The sequence below is a fragment of the Geotrypetes seraphini genome, chromosome 1, assembly GCF_902459505.1.
Source record: "Geotrypetes seraphini chromosome 1, aGeoSer1.1, whole genome shotgun sequence".
In the NCBI taxonomy this organism is placed as follows: domain Eukaryota; kingdom Metazoa; phylum Chordata; class Amphibia; order Gymnophiona; family Dermophiidae; genus Geotrypetes; species Geotrypetes seraphini.
Window position 1 is genome coordinate 360343228 of NC_047084.1, and position 15230 is coordinate 360358457.

Genomic DNA, 15230 nt, shown 5'->3' on the forward strand with positions numbered 1-15230 from the left:
ATATCTGCCTGCTGTCCCTGGATAGCACCTGTTACGGTAAGTAACTGTGCTTTATTGTTTTAAGTGGCGCTAGAGGAAAAGGATTGTGAAATGTTTAAAATGTTTAATGCACTTGTAAAAATATTTCACTCTGCTTTTTCTTTCCTAGTCTCTTCAGCTTCTACATTCTTTCCCACTTGATACACGATTAAAAGATGGAAGTAAGTACAATGTTAAACTTTTTCCTGCTCTTCACTGTCTTGTGGAGAACCTGGGTTTGATGGAATCAGATTTTTGATATCCCAGGGTGGTTGCTGAAGTTGTAAAAGCAGTTTTCCCACCCCTTGAATTCCTAGTAACTAAAATTGCAGGGTTTTAGCTGAAGCCTTGATGTATAGCCTCCAGCTGAGGCAGTTACTGCTGCAATAGATTGGACTATTGCAGCAGTTCTCAACCAGTGTGTTGTGAGCATTCAGTAGATGTCACAGAGCCAGCACACATTATCATGGAGACGAGCATTGTTCCCCTCTCACCCCCAAGTCCAGCACCGCTTCCCATGTCCACTTTTCCCTCCCTCCCTCCCCACTCCAGTCCAACAAACCTGCTTTGCCAGCACCTGCAGAATTAACATGATGCCAGATCCTTTCCTCTGCCAGGTCCTGCCCTCACATACTCAAAAAGTGGTGTCAAAGGGGCGGGATGCAGCAGAGGGAAGGATTAGAGAATGACACATACCTGTGAGTTTTGTCACTGTCCCTGCCCCATTCCTGTAAGCTCTGCTTTAATTGCACAAGCCTTGAACACTTATGATTTTAAAGTGTTTGAGGCTTGTGCATATGAGGACAGAGTTTGCTTGAATGGAGCAGGATCAGGAAAAGAACTTGCAGGGATGGAACAGGAAAATGAGTTCCTGCGGGCACCGGGAAAAATTTGTCCCCATGTTGTTCTCTAGGAAGAATCTAGCGCTAGTCCAGGCAGTGTGTTAACACTGCAGGTGCCAGCAAAGCAGGTTTGACAGACCAGGGAGGGGAGGGAGAAGAGAAGTGGGGCTGGGGGAGGGGAAAGTATGAAGAAAGAAGAGGAATGGTGCTGGACCCCTGGGGGGGGGGAACAATTTGAAGGAAGGGAGAGGGAGTGGTGCTGGACTCAGGATGAGAAGATAGGAAGACGTGCTGGACTCATGGAGGGATGCTGGTGGGAGGGGGAGAGGTACTGAACTTGCAGGGGGGATAGGAGAGATGCCAGACTCTGGGTGTAACCAGAGAGAGAGGAGGAAGATGGTGGACAATTAGGGGAGTTTAGGCAGAGGGGGAGCTGGGGGTAAGGGGAGAAGCAGGGCCATGGTGAGAGAGAGCGAGAACAAGAAGGGAAGAGATGCTGGACCCACAGGAGATGCAGCTACACAAATCCTGATGCCCTGCTTTTTCCAGGTTGTGTATGTAGTAAACTACAGTTAACAACCTTTCACTTCTGGTGTTCAGGTTGCTGTCTACACAACCTGAGAAGGCAAACAGCCTTTGACCATCTATCTTGATCCACTTTCCCCTCTAGCATCACTTCTGTCTTATCGACATTCAATTTCAAACCTTGCTCTCCCATCCATTCAACAATATGTTTCATATAGTTGCCTCTCTCCTTACATTGAGAAAGCAAGTCTTGTCATAATTGCGCATGACGTAACATCAAGATTGGATTACTGTAATATACACTGGTCTGACTATGGAGGGTGTACACCAGTTCCAACTGATTTAGAATGCTGTGCCTCAAGACTGAGAAGATTGAAATCAACATAGTAGATGACAGCAGATAAAGACCCGAATGGTCCATCCAGTCTGCCCAACCTGATTCAATTTAAATTTTTTTTTTTTTTTTTTAATTGAATAATTTTATTGAATATTATCGGTGATATACAAAAAGTAGTTCAAATACATATAAATTGAATAAAAAATAATGATGTATAAACAAAAGAAGCCATAATTACATTCATTTGTATATAACAGATTAGTAAGAAGAATTCAGAGTATTTGAAACTGCTAAGAAAAGAAATAGAAAGGGTAGAGAAGCCGAGATGATGAAATAAAAGAAAAAAGAGAGATAAGGAAAGAGAGAGAGAGAGAGAAAGAGAGAGAGGCAGAATTGTCTACGAGGTAGAGTGAACATATGAATCTAAGAATGACCAAGGTGATTTATTTCGCACGAAATTTGTAGAGAAACTGGATATCATGTTCTTTTCATATGCATATGATTCGAATTTGTGGTACATGCTCAAAGAGTTCCACCAAAAGGTGTAGTCTAGTAGTGTGGATGACTTCCAATTTTTCAAAATGTGCATAATTTTTAATTTTTTTTTCTTAGCTATTTCTGGGCAAGAATCCAAAGCTCTACCCGGTACTGTGCTTGAGTTCCAACTGCCGAAATCTCCGTTAAAACCTACTCCAGCCCATCTACACCCTCCCAGCCACTGAAGCCCTCCCCAGCCCATCCCCCACCAAACGGCCATACACAGACACAGATCGTGCAAGTCTGCCCAGTACTGGCCTTAGTTCAATATTTAATATTATTTTCTGATTCTAGATCCTCTGTGTTCATCCCACGCTTCTTTGAACTCAGTCACAGTTTTACTCTCCACCACCTCTCTCGGGAGCGCATTCCAGGCATCCACCACCCTCTCCGTAAAGTAGAACTTCCTAACATTGCCTTTGAATCTACCACCCCTCAACCTCAAATTATGTCCTCTGGTTTTACCATTTTCCTTTCTCTGGAAAAGATTTTGTTCTACGTTAATACCCTTCAAGTATTTGAACATCTGAATCATATCTCCCCTGTCCCTCCTTTCCTCTAGGGTATACATATTCAGGGCTTCCAGTCTCTCCTCATACGTCTTCTGGCGCAAACCTCCTATCATTTTCTTCGCCCTCCTCTGGACCGCCTCAAGTCTTCTTACATCTTTCGCCAGATACGGTCTCCAATACGGTCTCCAAAACTGAACACAATACTCCAAGTGGGGCCTCACCAAAGACCTGTACAGGGGCAACAACACCTTCTTCCTTCTACTGGCTACGCCTCTCTTTATACATTTTAGCATTCTTCTGGCAGCAGCCACTGCCTTGTCACACTGTTTTTTTGCCTTTAGATCTTCGGACACTATCACCCCAAGATCCCTCTCCCCATCCGTGCATATCAGCTTCTCACCTCCCAGCATATACGGTTCCTTCCGATTATTAATCCCCAAATGCATTACTCTGCATTTCTTTGCATTGAATTTTAGTTGCCAGGCATAGACCATTCCTCTAACCTTTGCAGATCCTTTTTCATATTTTTCACTCCCTCTTCGGTGTCTACTCTGTTACAAATCTTGGTATCATCTGCAAAAAGGCACACTTTTCCTTCTAACCCTTCAGCAATGTCACTCACAAACATATTGAACAGGATCAGACCCATATTTCTGCAAAAACTTAATTAACTATCAGTACAGTAAAGGGCTAAATTTTAAAACTGTCTGATCTTCAATGCCCTTAAAGGAAATAGCCGAGAGTACTCAAACAAGATCTCCCTCTACACTCCTCCCTCTACACTCCTACAAGGTCACTAAAGCCCTCCCAAGGAGCATCCCTAATTACACCCTTTCTATAGGACATCACACAATGTGATACACACCAGCAAGCCTTCTCTGGTATAGCTTCCACACTCTAGAACAGTGTTCTTCAACCTTTTTACACCCGTGGACCAGCAGAAATAAAATAATTATTTTGTGGACCGGCAAACTACTAGGACTAAAATTTAAAAATCCCGTTTATGCCCCATCTTCGCGAGGTCGGTCCCCGCAAACCATCTGATCCCATCTGCACAAGCAGCAATTATGATTTTATATTGAACGTATTTTATTAAAGTATAAAAAGAAACAATATTCTGAACAATTGTGATTTTATAAATACAAATATACAGAGCACGGACCAACAAAACCCCTGTCTCCCCTCCCCTTCACATATATCCCATCTACTATCAAGAAAACTGAACAAGCCAAGTTATTATAGAATGCTACATAGAAATATCATGCTAACAGAATACTGCAGTCCCCAGTTATGTCTCTAGCAGGATATATAATTCAAATCTGATATATTCTAATGACAAAATAGAAATAAAATTATTTTTTTCTACCTTTTGTTGTCTCTGGTTTCTGCTTTCATCTTCTTTTCACTCTTTTCCTTCCAGCATCTGCCCGTTCCATCCAATGTCTGTCCTCTCCCCATTCCATATGTATCTGACTTCTTTCTATGCCCCTCTTCCTTGTCCATCCTCATCTCTCCTTTTTACATCATTCATTCCAGCTTCACTGCCTTCTTCATTTTTATCTCTCCTACACCAGATCTAGCATCTTTATCCCTCTCTCATTTCTCTGCTGACCCCCTTTCCAGCATCAATGTCTCTCTACTTTCTCATTCCTCGCTCTCCCCTTTCTCTCATCTGATCTCTCCATTCCACCCTGACCCCCTTCCCCTCCTGTAATCTCCCTGCCAGCTGTTTCCTTCCTTTTTTCTTTCTCCCTACCCTCCTTCCTTTTTTTCCTTCTCCCTTCCCTCCTCCCTCTATCCAACATTAACTCTTCCCATCCCTTTCCCTCCTCCCTCCCAGCAGCATCTCTCCTTCTTCTCCCTTCCCTCCTCCCTCTATCCAACATTAACTCTCTTCCCATCCCTTTCCCTCCTCCCCTCCCAGCAGCATCTCTCCTTCTTCTCCCTTCCCTCCTCCCTCTATCTAACAGTAACTCTCTTCCCATCCCTTTCCCTCCTCCCCTCCCAGCAGCATCTCTCCTTCTTCTCCCTTCTCTCCTCCCTCTATCCAACATTAACTCTCTTCCCATACCTTTCCCTCCTCCCCTCCCAGCAGCATCTCTCCTTCTAACTCCCTTCAAGTCCAGTAACAGCTCTCCCTTTTCCAGACCTTCCCAGCCTCCTACAGTGGCTTCCTTCCCTTCCAGCAGCTCTCGGTACTTGCCTGCAGGAAGTTGCCGGTAAATCACTTCCCTGGCAAATTGGAGAGCTGGTGGGAGGGGAGACAGCCACTGTGAAGGCTCCCCAGGATCTTGTTTGCACACGCTGACCATCTCCCTCCACCTGCACCTGAATCTGCAGTTGTCTCCGGTCTAATCGCAACTTCCCCGCGGCCCTCTTCAGCAACTCGGCAGGGGTGGTGATAAAGACACGCTGCCGACGTCGGGACCTTCACTCTCTGAGTCCCGCCTATTTTGTTTCAACTTCCTGTTTCCGAACAGGCGAGGGAACAGAGAGGGAAGGCCCCGACGTTGGCAGCCTGTCTTGATCGCTTGAGGCTGGGAGGAACATTAGTCGGGAAGAACCGCAGTCGGCAGGAAATTTAACTGCCGACTTGATCTCGCCGGCCCTGCGCGGACCGGCAGAAATTTTCTGTGGACCGGCACCAGTCCGCGGACCGGCGGTTGAAGAACTGTGCTCTAGAATACACTTTTTGAAAGGCTTTATTTAACACAAGGTTATTTCTACTTGAGGAAGCAGGTTTCCCATCGCAGCTTTAGCATATGCTCTGCTCTGGTGGATCCTCTTCTACCACCATCCTGCTGTCAGTTGGTGTACCTTGGGGCTCTGTCCTAGAATCATTTTTTTACATCTACTTGAGAGTACCAAGTTGCAGTAATCTAAGCGTGATGTGATGAGGGTGTGGATACGGGTTTTGGTAGTACGCTTGGAGAGGAAGGTATGGACCCCAGAATTGTACACAGTACTCCAAATTAGGTTTCACCATAGATTTATACAGAGAAATGGCCATTCATTTGACACTTTCCATCACTTGTCTACCTGTTTGATCACCTTAAGATCATCAGATACAACCTTCAGTTGTGTTGCTTCATTCACACATATACTTCACCCACCTATAATGTACTGCTCCCTTGGGTTTTTGCTGCTGAGATTCATGATCCTGCATATTTTAGTATTAAATTTTAGCTGCCAAACTCTAGATCATTCTTCATTTTATTAGATTTCTCCCCCCCCATGAGGGAGTGGAAAACATGAAAAATGATCTACAAAAGTTAGAGGAATGGTCTAATATCTGGCAACTAAAATTCAATGCAAAGTAATGCATTTGGGGATTAATAATGGGAAGGAGCCATTATTGCTGGGAGGTGAGAGGCACGGATGGGGAGAGGGACCTTGAGGTGATAGTGTCCGAAGATCTAAAGGTGAAAAAACAGTGCGACAAGGCAGTGGCTGCTGCCAGCAGGATGTTGGGCAGTATAAAGAGAGGCGTAACCAATGTAAGAATGAAGATGTTGATGCCCCTGTACAGGTCGTTGGTGAGGTCCCATGTGGAGTATTATGTTCAGTTTTGGAGATCATATCTGGCGAAGGACACAAAAAGGCTTGAAGCGGTCCAGAGAAGGGTGACGAAAATGATATGAGGTTTGCGACAAAGACGTATGAGGAGAGACTGGAAGTCCTGAATATGTATACCTTAGACTTAGAGGAAAGGAGGGACAGGGGAGATATGATTCAGACGTTCAAATATTTGAAAGGTATTAAATGTAGAACAAAATCTTTTCCAGAGATAGGAAAATGGTAAACCAGAGGACATAATTTGAGGTTGAGGGGTGGGAGATTCAAGAGCAATGTAAGAAAATTCTTCTTTACGGAGAGGGTGGTGGATGCCTGGAATACACTCCCGAGAGAGGTTGTGGAGACGAAAACGGTGACTAAGTTCAAAAAAGCGTGGGATGAACACAGAGGATCTAGAATCAGAAAATAATAGTAAATATTGAAGAACTAAGGCCAGTCCTGAGCAGACCTGCAAGGTCTGTGTCTGTATATGGCCGTTTGGTGGAAGATGGGCTGGGGAGGGCTTCAATGACTGGAATGGTGTAGATGGACTGGAGTGAGCTATTACGGAGACTTCAGTAGTTGGAACCTAAGAACAGTACTGGGCAGAGCTTTGGATTCTTGCCCAGAAATAGCTAAGAAGAAGAAGAAAAAAAAAACCCCAATAAATTTTTAGATTGAATCAGGTTGGACAGACTGGATGGACCATTCGGGTCTTTATCTGCTGTCATTTACTATGTTACTAACCCTTCCAAGATATTTACCCTATTACAAGTTTTATCGTCCACAAAGAGGCAAACCTTACCGAAAAACCCTTCCACAATATCACTTCTATAAACATTAAAGAACTGTACCAAGGACATATCCCTGTGGTACACCACAGGTAATGCTGTTATCCTTACAGTGAACTCCATTTATCACTACCCTTTATCACCTCCTACTCAGTTTAACCCATGCAAACGCTGCTCAGTTTGAGTTTTCCTATGCAGAACTATGAAAAAGCTAGCCTGCAGCCTTGATACAACTCTCTGCTCATCCAGTCAAAGAAATTGGACTTCTCTGACAGGATCTACCTGATAAAACCATATTAGTGCACTGCATCAGATTTCTTCAGTCTTCGAGCAATGACATCATCTACTTCTGAGGAATGATATCTTCCTATTCCCAATTAGCATTATTTTTCAGATAAGCAACTTTGCTTTTGCTTATTTCCTTGTTTATTAATGCAGTTTTTGTCTATAATATTTGTGGGAAGGGTGGGTGATGGAGGGAATTAATTTATGTGTTTAAGATGATAATAGTAAGAAATTCAAGTATTGTGTACAAGTTCAGATGATGTAATATTGTGTACTTGATGTAAGATGAAAAAATAAATAAAGAATTTGAGATTGAAAGGGTGGGAGGGAAGGGATTAAACTTTTTCTATTAATATCATGAATGATAGAATTTCAAGTGATATATTTATTGTCAAATGTTTAATATTTATGCACTTGTAAGATGAAAAATGAATAAAGATTTATTTTTTTTTTTAAATGCAGTTTTTGTCTTAGGAATGTTAAACATTTTTATAACCTTAAAATGTAAGCAACGTCACCTAGCATTTTTATTAGGTATTAACTTTGTAAATATTTCTTCAACTACTAGGTTTATTTTGGCAGTCACCAAAGCGGCCACCTTCTTCAGTACAGTTTGAACTGAATGATCCATTGTAAGTATTTTGATGTGTTGCATGAAATGTAAACAGAGTGTACTGGAAATTAGCTGGCAGGAGGAAATGAGTGAATTATCAGAAAGTATACTGGGTTTTCATTATCAAGAACTGCATGTATTCTAATAGAGAATGACACGGGGAAAAAATTTGTCCCCACCCTGTCCCCGCAACCACTATCCCCGCCCCGTCCCCACGACTACTATCCCCACAGTATCCATACAAGCCTCAGTACTGCAATATTTAGCTTATTCCTTCCTTATAAATCAAAGTTCTGGCTGCTGAACTAGAGAAAGAGATGTTCAGCTGGCAGGGCTTTGTTTACAAATTTTTATAAACACAACTAATATACTACTTTATCCTAAAGCAAATAAAAATAAAATAAATAGAAATTTTTTTTTCTACCTTTGTTGTCTGGTTTCTGCTTTCCTCATTTTCTCATTCAATTCCTTTCATCCACTGTCTGACTTCTCTCTGCGTCTTCCATTTGCTCTGTTACTGTGCCTCTCCCTTCACCCCCCCCCCAATTGGTCTGGCACCCATCTTCTTCCCTCCGCTCCCCCATAGTCTGGCATCTCTGTCTTCTTCCCTTCCAGAGTCTTCTCCCCACTCTCTGTTCCCCATTTCCCTTCCGCGTCTTCTCCCCACTCTGTCTTCCTCATTTCCCTTCAGCGTCTTCTCCCCATTCTCTGTTCCCCATTTCCCTTCAGTGTCTTCTCCCCACACTCTATCTTCCTCATTTCCCTTCAGCGTCTTCTCCCCCATTTCCCTTCAGCGTCTTCTCCCCCATTTCCCTTCAATGTCTTCTCTCCACTCTGTCTTCCCCATTTCCCTTCAGCATCTTCTCCCCATTCTGTCTTCCCCATTTCCCTTCAGCATCTGTTACTTTCCTCCACCACCCTTCCCTCTCGCCACCTCACCACCCTTCGGCACCCCTCGCACGGCCCCTTCCCTCCTTCCTACCTACCCAAATCTATCTATCTATCTCCCTCCCTCCCCCTTACCTTCGCGGCGCATTTTAAGATTGAGTAACTTGTTCAAAGCTGTCGGAGCCTGCAAGCAGTAGCGTACATCTATGGGCGGAAGCTTCTCCTCTGATGCAACCGGAAGTTGTGTCAGAGGAGAAGCTTCCGTCCACAGACGCACACGACTGAATGCTGGCTCTGGCTTTGAACAAGTTACTCAATCTTTTAAAACCTGCAGCGAAGGTAAGGGGGAGGGATGGAGATAGATAGATTCAGGTGGGAAGGAGGGAGGGGGCCGTGCGCGATCAGTGACTGTGCACGTTCCCTCCCTTAACTGCGAGGACAATGCCATTCACCTCTTCACGTGGCGTTGGATGGCCTTGTCCCCGTACCCGCAGTGAGCACTCCCCCTCCCCCCCCGACAACTGACACAGCCATTCAGAAAGCAGGGCGGGCTCAGTCAGCAGCGCAGACAGCGGGCTCCTGCCAGCCCATACACTGCTGGACCTCCAGGCTTCAAAGGGGCGTTTTTAAAAGGTCCTGCGGGCAGGCAAGGGCCGGCGGGCGGGCCATGTTATTAAAGAGTACCGGAGATGGGAGGGGGGGTCGTCTTCGCTCCATAAGATGCACCCACTTTTCAAACCCCTTTTTGTGGGTGGAGAAAGTGCATCTTATAGACTGAAAAATATGGTACATCTGTTTCTAAGAATCAGCTATTTTTATAATTTAACAGTGTACTATGATAAGACTTCTGAAATCACTGTTGAAGCACACTTCTTTTCATTGAACTGTTCTGATGTCACTGCTAGCTTGTATTTTCATTAATTAATATATGGGGTGCAGTTATATAGCTTCATGGTGCTTAAAAATATCTATCTGAATTCTGAGCTAGGAAAACTAATGAAACTGGAGTAACAACACCAGTTGGAGTTTTAAGTAAAATAGGGATAGTCCAAATCCCTATTTTCTTCAAAGATGGTAAATAATAAATCCTAAAAATTGGTAGCATGATATCTCTAGATGAAGTTTAATAGCAGTTTTTGAAAATATAGACAATTGCAACGGCTTTTTCTAGTGCAACAGGAACATCAGTCTTGAACCTGTGGGTAGTGTCCGCAAGCTCTGGTGTAGAGCCTCATTTACATTTCTTTGTTCCGCCTCCCATCACTCTGGGCTGTCCTGTAATTTCTCAGTTTTTCTGTCTACACATGAGATGGTAGGAGCCTGTCTGTTCTGCTTGTGTTTATTTTTCCTTTATTTTCAGGTTTTTGTCCGGTCTTGAGGCTTTTCGGTGTTATCCCAGGACAAGCAGGCAGCTATTCTTGACTGATGGGTGACGGCACCGACGGAGCCCCGGTACGGACAATTTTAGAGTGATCTCACTCTAAGAACTTTTAGAAAGTTCTAGCTCGGCCGCACCGCGCACGCGCGAGTGCCTTCCCGCCCGACAGAGGCGCGCGGTCCCTCAGTTTCTTAGTTTCCGCGGAGCTAAGAAGACGCGTTTTCAACGGCTGTTGAAATTTTTTCTTAACTTGCCTTCCCGCTCGCGTAAACGTTTGATTTCTTTAACCTTTCTTTTATTTTGAAAAAAAAAAAAAAAAAAAAAAAAAAAACAATCTTACATTTTTTTCTTCAATTTCGGTTTTTCCCCGGCGGGGCCTTCTGCCACCATCGAAGCCTCGGCCTTCGATTTGGCGGAAGCCGTTTTCCCTTTCATGCCCCCTCAACCGGGTTTTAAAAAGTGCCAGCGGTGTGCTAGGCCTATATCTCTCACGGACCCACACAACTGGTGCTTGCAGTGTTTGGGTCCTGAGCATCAGGCCTCTTCTTGCACCCGCTGTGCTACTTTAAAGAAAAGAACTTTAAAAAATCGCTTAATTCAACAGCGTTTGTTATTCGGTGCCGAGATGTCCGACCCCGTTCCTTCGACTCCGGCTTCGGCACCGCTTCAGTCGGCACCCTCGTCTTCGACGCCGCGTGATTCCACACCGGCATCCCAACAGTCAGGTAAGCCGGCTAAGAAGCCTTCCCCGCTGGAACGTCTTCCGGCCTCGAGTGCAGTGAGCCCAGTCCTGCCGCCGGTTAGACGCCAGCGGAAGCGCTCCGCCCCTATTGAGGTGAGTCCCTCGACATCGGGCTCCTCATCTCCGGGGCGTAGAGCGGCACCGCAGGTACCGCAGAAGAAAAAAGCGGTACCGGTGCCATCCCTCGATGACCGCATTACGGCCATCCTTCATGTGCAGCTTAAGGAGCAATTAGAACGACTCCTTCCTGCTATAATGACACCGAACCTTCCGGTGCCAGTCCGCACCGAGCCATCGGTACCGGTTGTACATCAACCCGTGTCGGTACCGGTTGTCGAACCTGTCTTACCTGCTTCTACTGTCTCGGTACCGCTTCACCTAACTTCATCGGTATCGATGCCAGTCCTTGCACCGGAGCCGACAGCTCACCATCAATCGGTACAGACTTCGGCACCGGTGCGACCGATAACATCGCCTGACTCGGTATCGATGAGGTCGGGTAAGTCGGTACGCAAAACCCGACACATGCAAACATCGACACCTGAGTCTCGGGACCATTCTTCCCATGTCAGAGACCCTGATCTGTGGGGGGACTCAGAGGAACCCTTTCTTTCTGAAGGAGAATGTTCCTCAGAGGAGGAGGATTCGGCTCTCCCTGACCCATCCTCCAAACAGACCACTTCCTCTTTCTCCAATTTCTTGAAAGAGATGTGTGAGTCTTTGTCCATTCCTTTGGAGGCTGAATCCAAAAAGTCTAAAGCTTTTTTGGATGCCCTTGATTTTGATCAGCCTCCAAAGGAATTTTTGAAGCTTCCCCTTCATGACATCTTGAGGGAAACTTTCTATAAAAATTTAGAGACTCCTTTAACTGTTCCAGGGGCCCCACGTAAACTGGATTCTCTATACAAGGTAATTCCCATTCCTGGGTTCGACAAGCCTCAACTTCCACACGAATCCTTATTTGTCGAATCCACCCTTAAAAAGACTTCAGGAGCCAGTGTATATGCATCTGTCCCTCCTGGCAGAGAAGGAAGGGCCATGGATAAATTCGGTAAGAGGCTCTACCAAAACGCTATGTTAGCAAATAGAGCTAGTAATTATGCTTTTCATTTTTCTTTTTATTTAAAGCATCTCCTTACCACCATGGCTTCCTTCGAGAAGTATCTTCCTTCAAGAAAACATCCATCTTTTCACTCCTGCTTGTCGTCTCTATTCCAACTTCGTAAGTTTATGGTTAGGTCCATATATGACACCTTTGAACTTACATCCAGAGCGACAGCTATGTCGGTGGCTATGCGCCGTTTGGCCTGGCTTCGGGTATCCGAGCTTGATGTTAACCATCAAGATCGGTTAGCCAACGCCCCATGCCTAGGGGATGAGCTCTTTGGGGATTCCATGGACTCTACCACCCAAAAGCTCTCGGCTCATGAGACGCGCTGGGATACCCTGCTCAAGAATAAAAAGAAGCCTCCTCCACCAAGACCATACAGGCAGCAATCGGCTTATCAACGCCGTTTCACAGCCCGTCCATTGCCTACCACTGCTCAACAACCTCGACGTCAGAGGCAACAGCAACGTCAGCCTCCCCGACAGCAGCAACAGCAGCAACCTGCGAAACAACCTCCTCAGCAGAAGTCACAGCCCTTTTGACTTCATTCTCCGCAGTATAGCCAGTATCCCTGTTCCTGTTCTCCTGCCTCAACCAATAGGAGGTCGACTTTCTCTGTTCTTCAGCCGGTGGGAAGTAATCACTTCGGACCAATGGGTCCTCAACATCATCCGCCACGGCTACTCTCTCAACTTTCAGACTCTCCCACCTCAAAGCCTGCCAAAAGAGTCTGCTTTGAACAGTCCTCAATCAGCCCTCCTTATTCAGGAGGTCCAATCCCTCCTCCTTCTGAACGCTATAGAGGAAGTTCCTCTAGATCAAAAGGGGCAGGGATTCTACTCCCGTTACTTTCTAGTTCCCAAAAAGACAGGAGATCTCAGACCCATCCTGGACCTTCGCGATCTCAACATTCATCTAGTAAAAGAAAAATTCAAGATGCTTTCTTTAGCCATACTTTATCCCCTTCTAAATCAAAACGACTGGCTATGCTCCCTCGATCTCAAAGAGGCTTACACTCACATACCGATCAATGTAACCTCAAGACCATATCTCCGATTCATGATCAATCATTGTCATTACCAGTACAAGGTGCTGCCCTTCGGTCTTGCCTCATCTCCAAGGGTATTCACCAAATGTCTCATTGTGGTGGCGGCTTTTCTGCGCTCTCACCACCTGCAGGTATTTCCTTACCTGGACGATTGGTTGATCAAAGACACTTCTGCCCAAGCGGTCCTTCTGGCCACCAACCAAACCATCCAGTTTCTGCAACTTCTGGGATTCGAGATCAATCTACCCAAATCTCATATCATTCCCACTCAGAGACTTCAATTCATTGGAGCGATCCTAGACACACTCCTCATGAGAGCTTTCCTGCCATCCAATCGGCTTCAGACCCTTCAGTCTCTATGTCACCAGGTACTTCCTCTGCCGTCCATCTCAGCAAGACAAATGATGGTGCTCTTGGGACACATGGCATCCACAGTTCATGTCACACCTCATGCCCGTCTTCACCTGCGCACTCCTCAATGGACCCTTGCGACCCAGTGGTCCCAAGCGTCGGACTCTTGCTCACGACACATATCTGTGACATCATCTCTTCGTCAGTCTCTGCAATGGTGGTTGGTATCCTCAAATCTATCCAGAGGTCTTCTGTTCCATCAGCCTCCTCATCAACTAGTCATCACCACCGACGCCTCTCTGTACGCATGGGGAGCTCACTTGAACGAGTTCCAGACTCAGGGTCTTTGGTCAGCCCAGGAAAAGAAGCATCAAATCAATTTCCTGGAACTCAGAGCGATGTTTTACGCCCTCAAGGCCTTTCAACACCTTCTCTTTCCTCAGGTCCTTCTGTTGTGCACAGACAATCAGGTTGCGATGTACTACATCAACAAACAGGGTGGGACAGGCTCTCGCCTTTTATGCCAGGAAGCCCAGAAGATCTGGAATTGGGCCATAGACCATCATCTCTTCCTGAAAGCTATTTACATTCAGGGGAAACAGAATTCATTAGCGGACAAACTCAGCAGAATTCTCCAGCCTCACGAGTGGACACTCGACCCTGTAACTCTACAGTCTATCTTCACTCAATGGGGCACTCCTCAGATAGACCTCTTTGCAGCTCCTCACAATCACCAGCTGCCCCGTTTCTGCTCAAGACTTTACTCTCCACACCGTCTCACAGCAGATGCTTTTCTCCTCGACTGGTCGAATCTGTTCCTGTACGCCTTCCCTCCTCTACCTCTCATGTTGAGAACCTTGTTCAAGCTCAAGAGGGAACGAGCCACCATGATTCTGATTGCTCCGAGGTGGCCCAGGCAACATTGGTTCTCCCTTCTACTTCAACTCAGTTCCAGGGAACCTTTTCTTCTTCCTCTGTTTCCTTCTCTGCTTACGCAACAGCAGGGAACCCTTCTGCATCCCAACCTCCAGTCTCTACACCTGATGGCTTGGTATCTCTCGGGCTGAACTCGACTGATACTCTTTTGTCTCAGCCCGTTCGTTCCATTCTGGATGCCTCCAGGAAACCAGCCACTCTACAATGTTACCATCAAAAGTGGACGAGGTTTTCTTCCTGGTGTCTTCTTCATCATCTTGATCCCACTTCCCTAGCGGTGGAGACGTTGTTGGATTATCTTCTTTCTTTGTCTGATTCTGGCCTGAAGTCCTCTTCCATCAGGGTCCACCTCAGTGCCATTGCAGCTTTTCATGAGCCAGTCCATGGAAAACTTCTTTCAGCTCATCCCCTGGTATCCAGGTTCATGCGTGGGCTTTTCAATGTGAAACCACCTCTTAAAGCCCCTCCGGTTATCTGGGATCTCAATGTGGTTCTTTCCGCTTTAATGAAACCTCCATTTGAACCTTTAGCTACCTCTCCTTTCAAATTTCTCACTTGGAAGGTACTTTTTCTTATTGCCATTACCTCTGCCAGGAGGGTCAGTGAGCTTCATGCACTGGTTGCAGATCCACCTTTTACGGTTTTTCACCATGACAAGGTGGTTCTGCGTACACATCCAAAGTTTCTCCCCAAGGTTGTTTCTGAATTTCATCTCAACCAATCCATTGTTTTACCTGTTTTCTTTCCAAAACCTCATTCTCATT

At 45.6% G+C, this 15230-nt stretch overlaps 1 protein-coding gene across 4 annotated transcripts in view; it reads left to right on the plus strand.

Annotated features, from left to right (window-relative positions):
* UBA6 (ubiquitin like modifier activating enzyme 6) overlaps positions 1-15230 on the plus strand; it is a 328373-nt gene that overhangs the window by 215200 nt on the left and 97943 nt on the right. For all 4 annotated transcript variants that reach the window (XM_033914779.1, XM_033914755.1, XM_033914773.1 and 1 more), the window contains 2 exons: positions 149-200; positions 7971-8034. In XM_033914779.1, coding sequence (XP_033770670.1) covers positions 149-200; positions 7971-8034 — 116 coding nt within the window. The remainder of the gene's footprint in view (positions 1-148; positions 201-7970; positions 8035-15230) is intronic.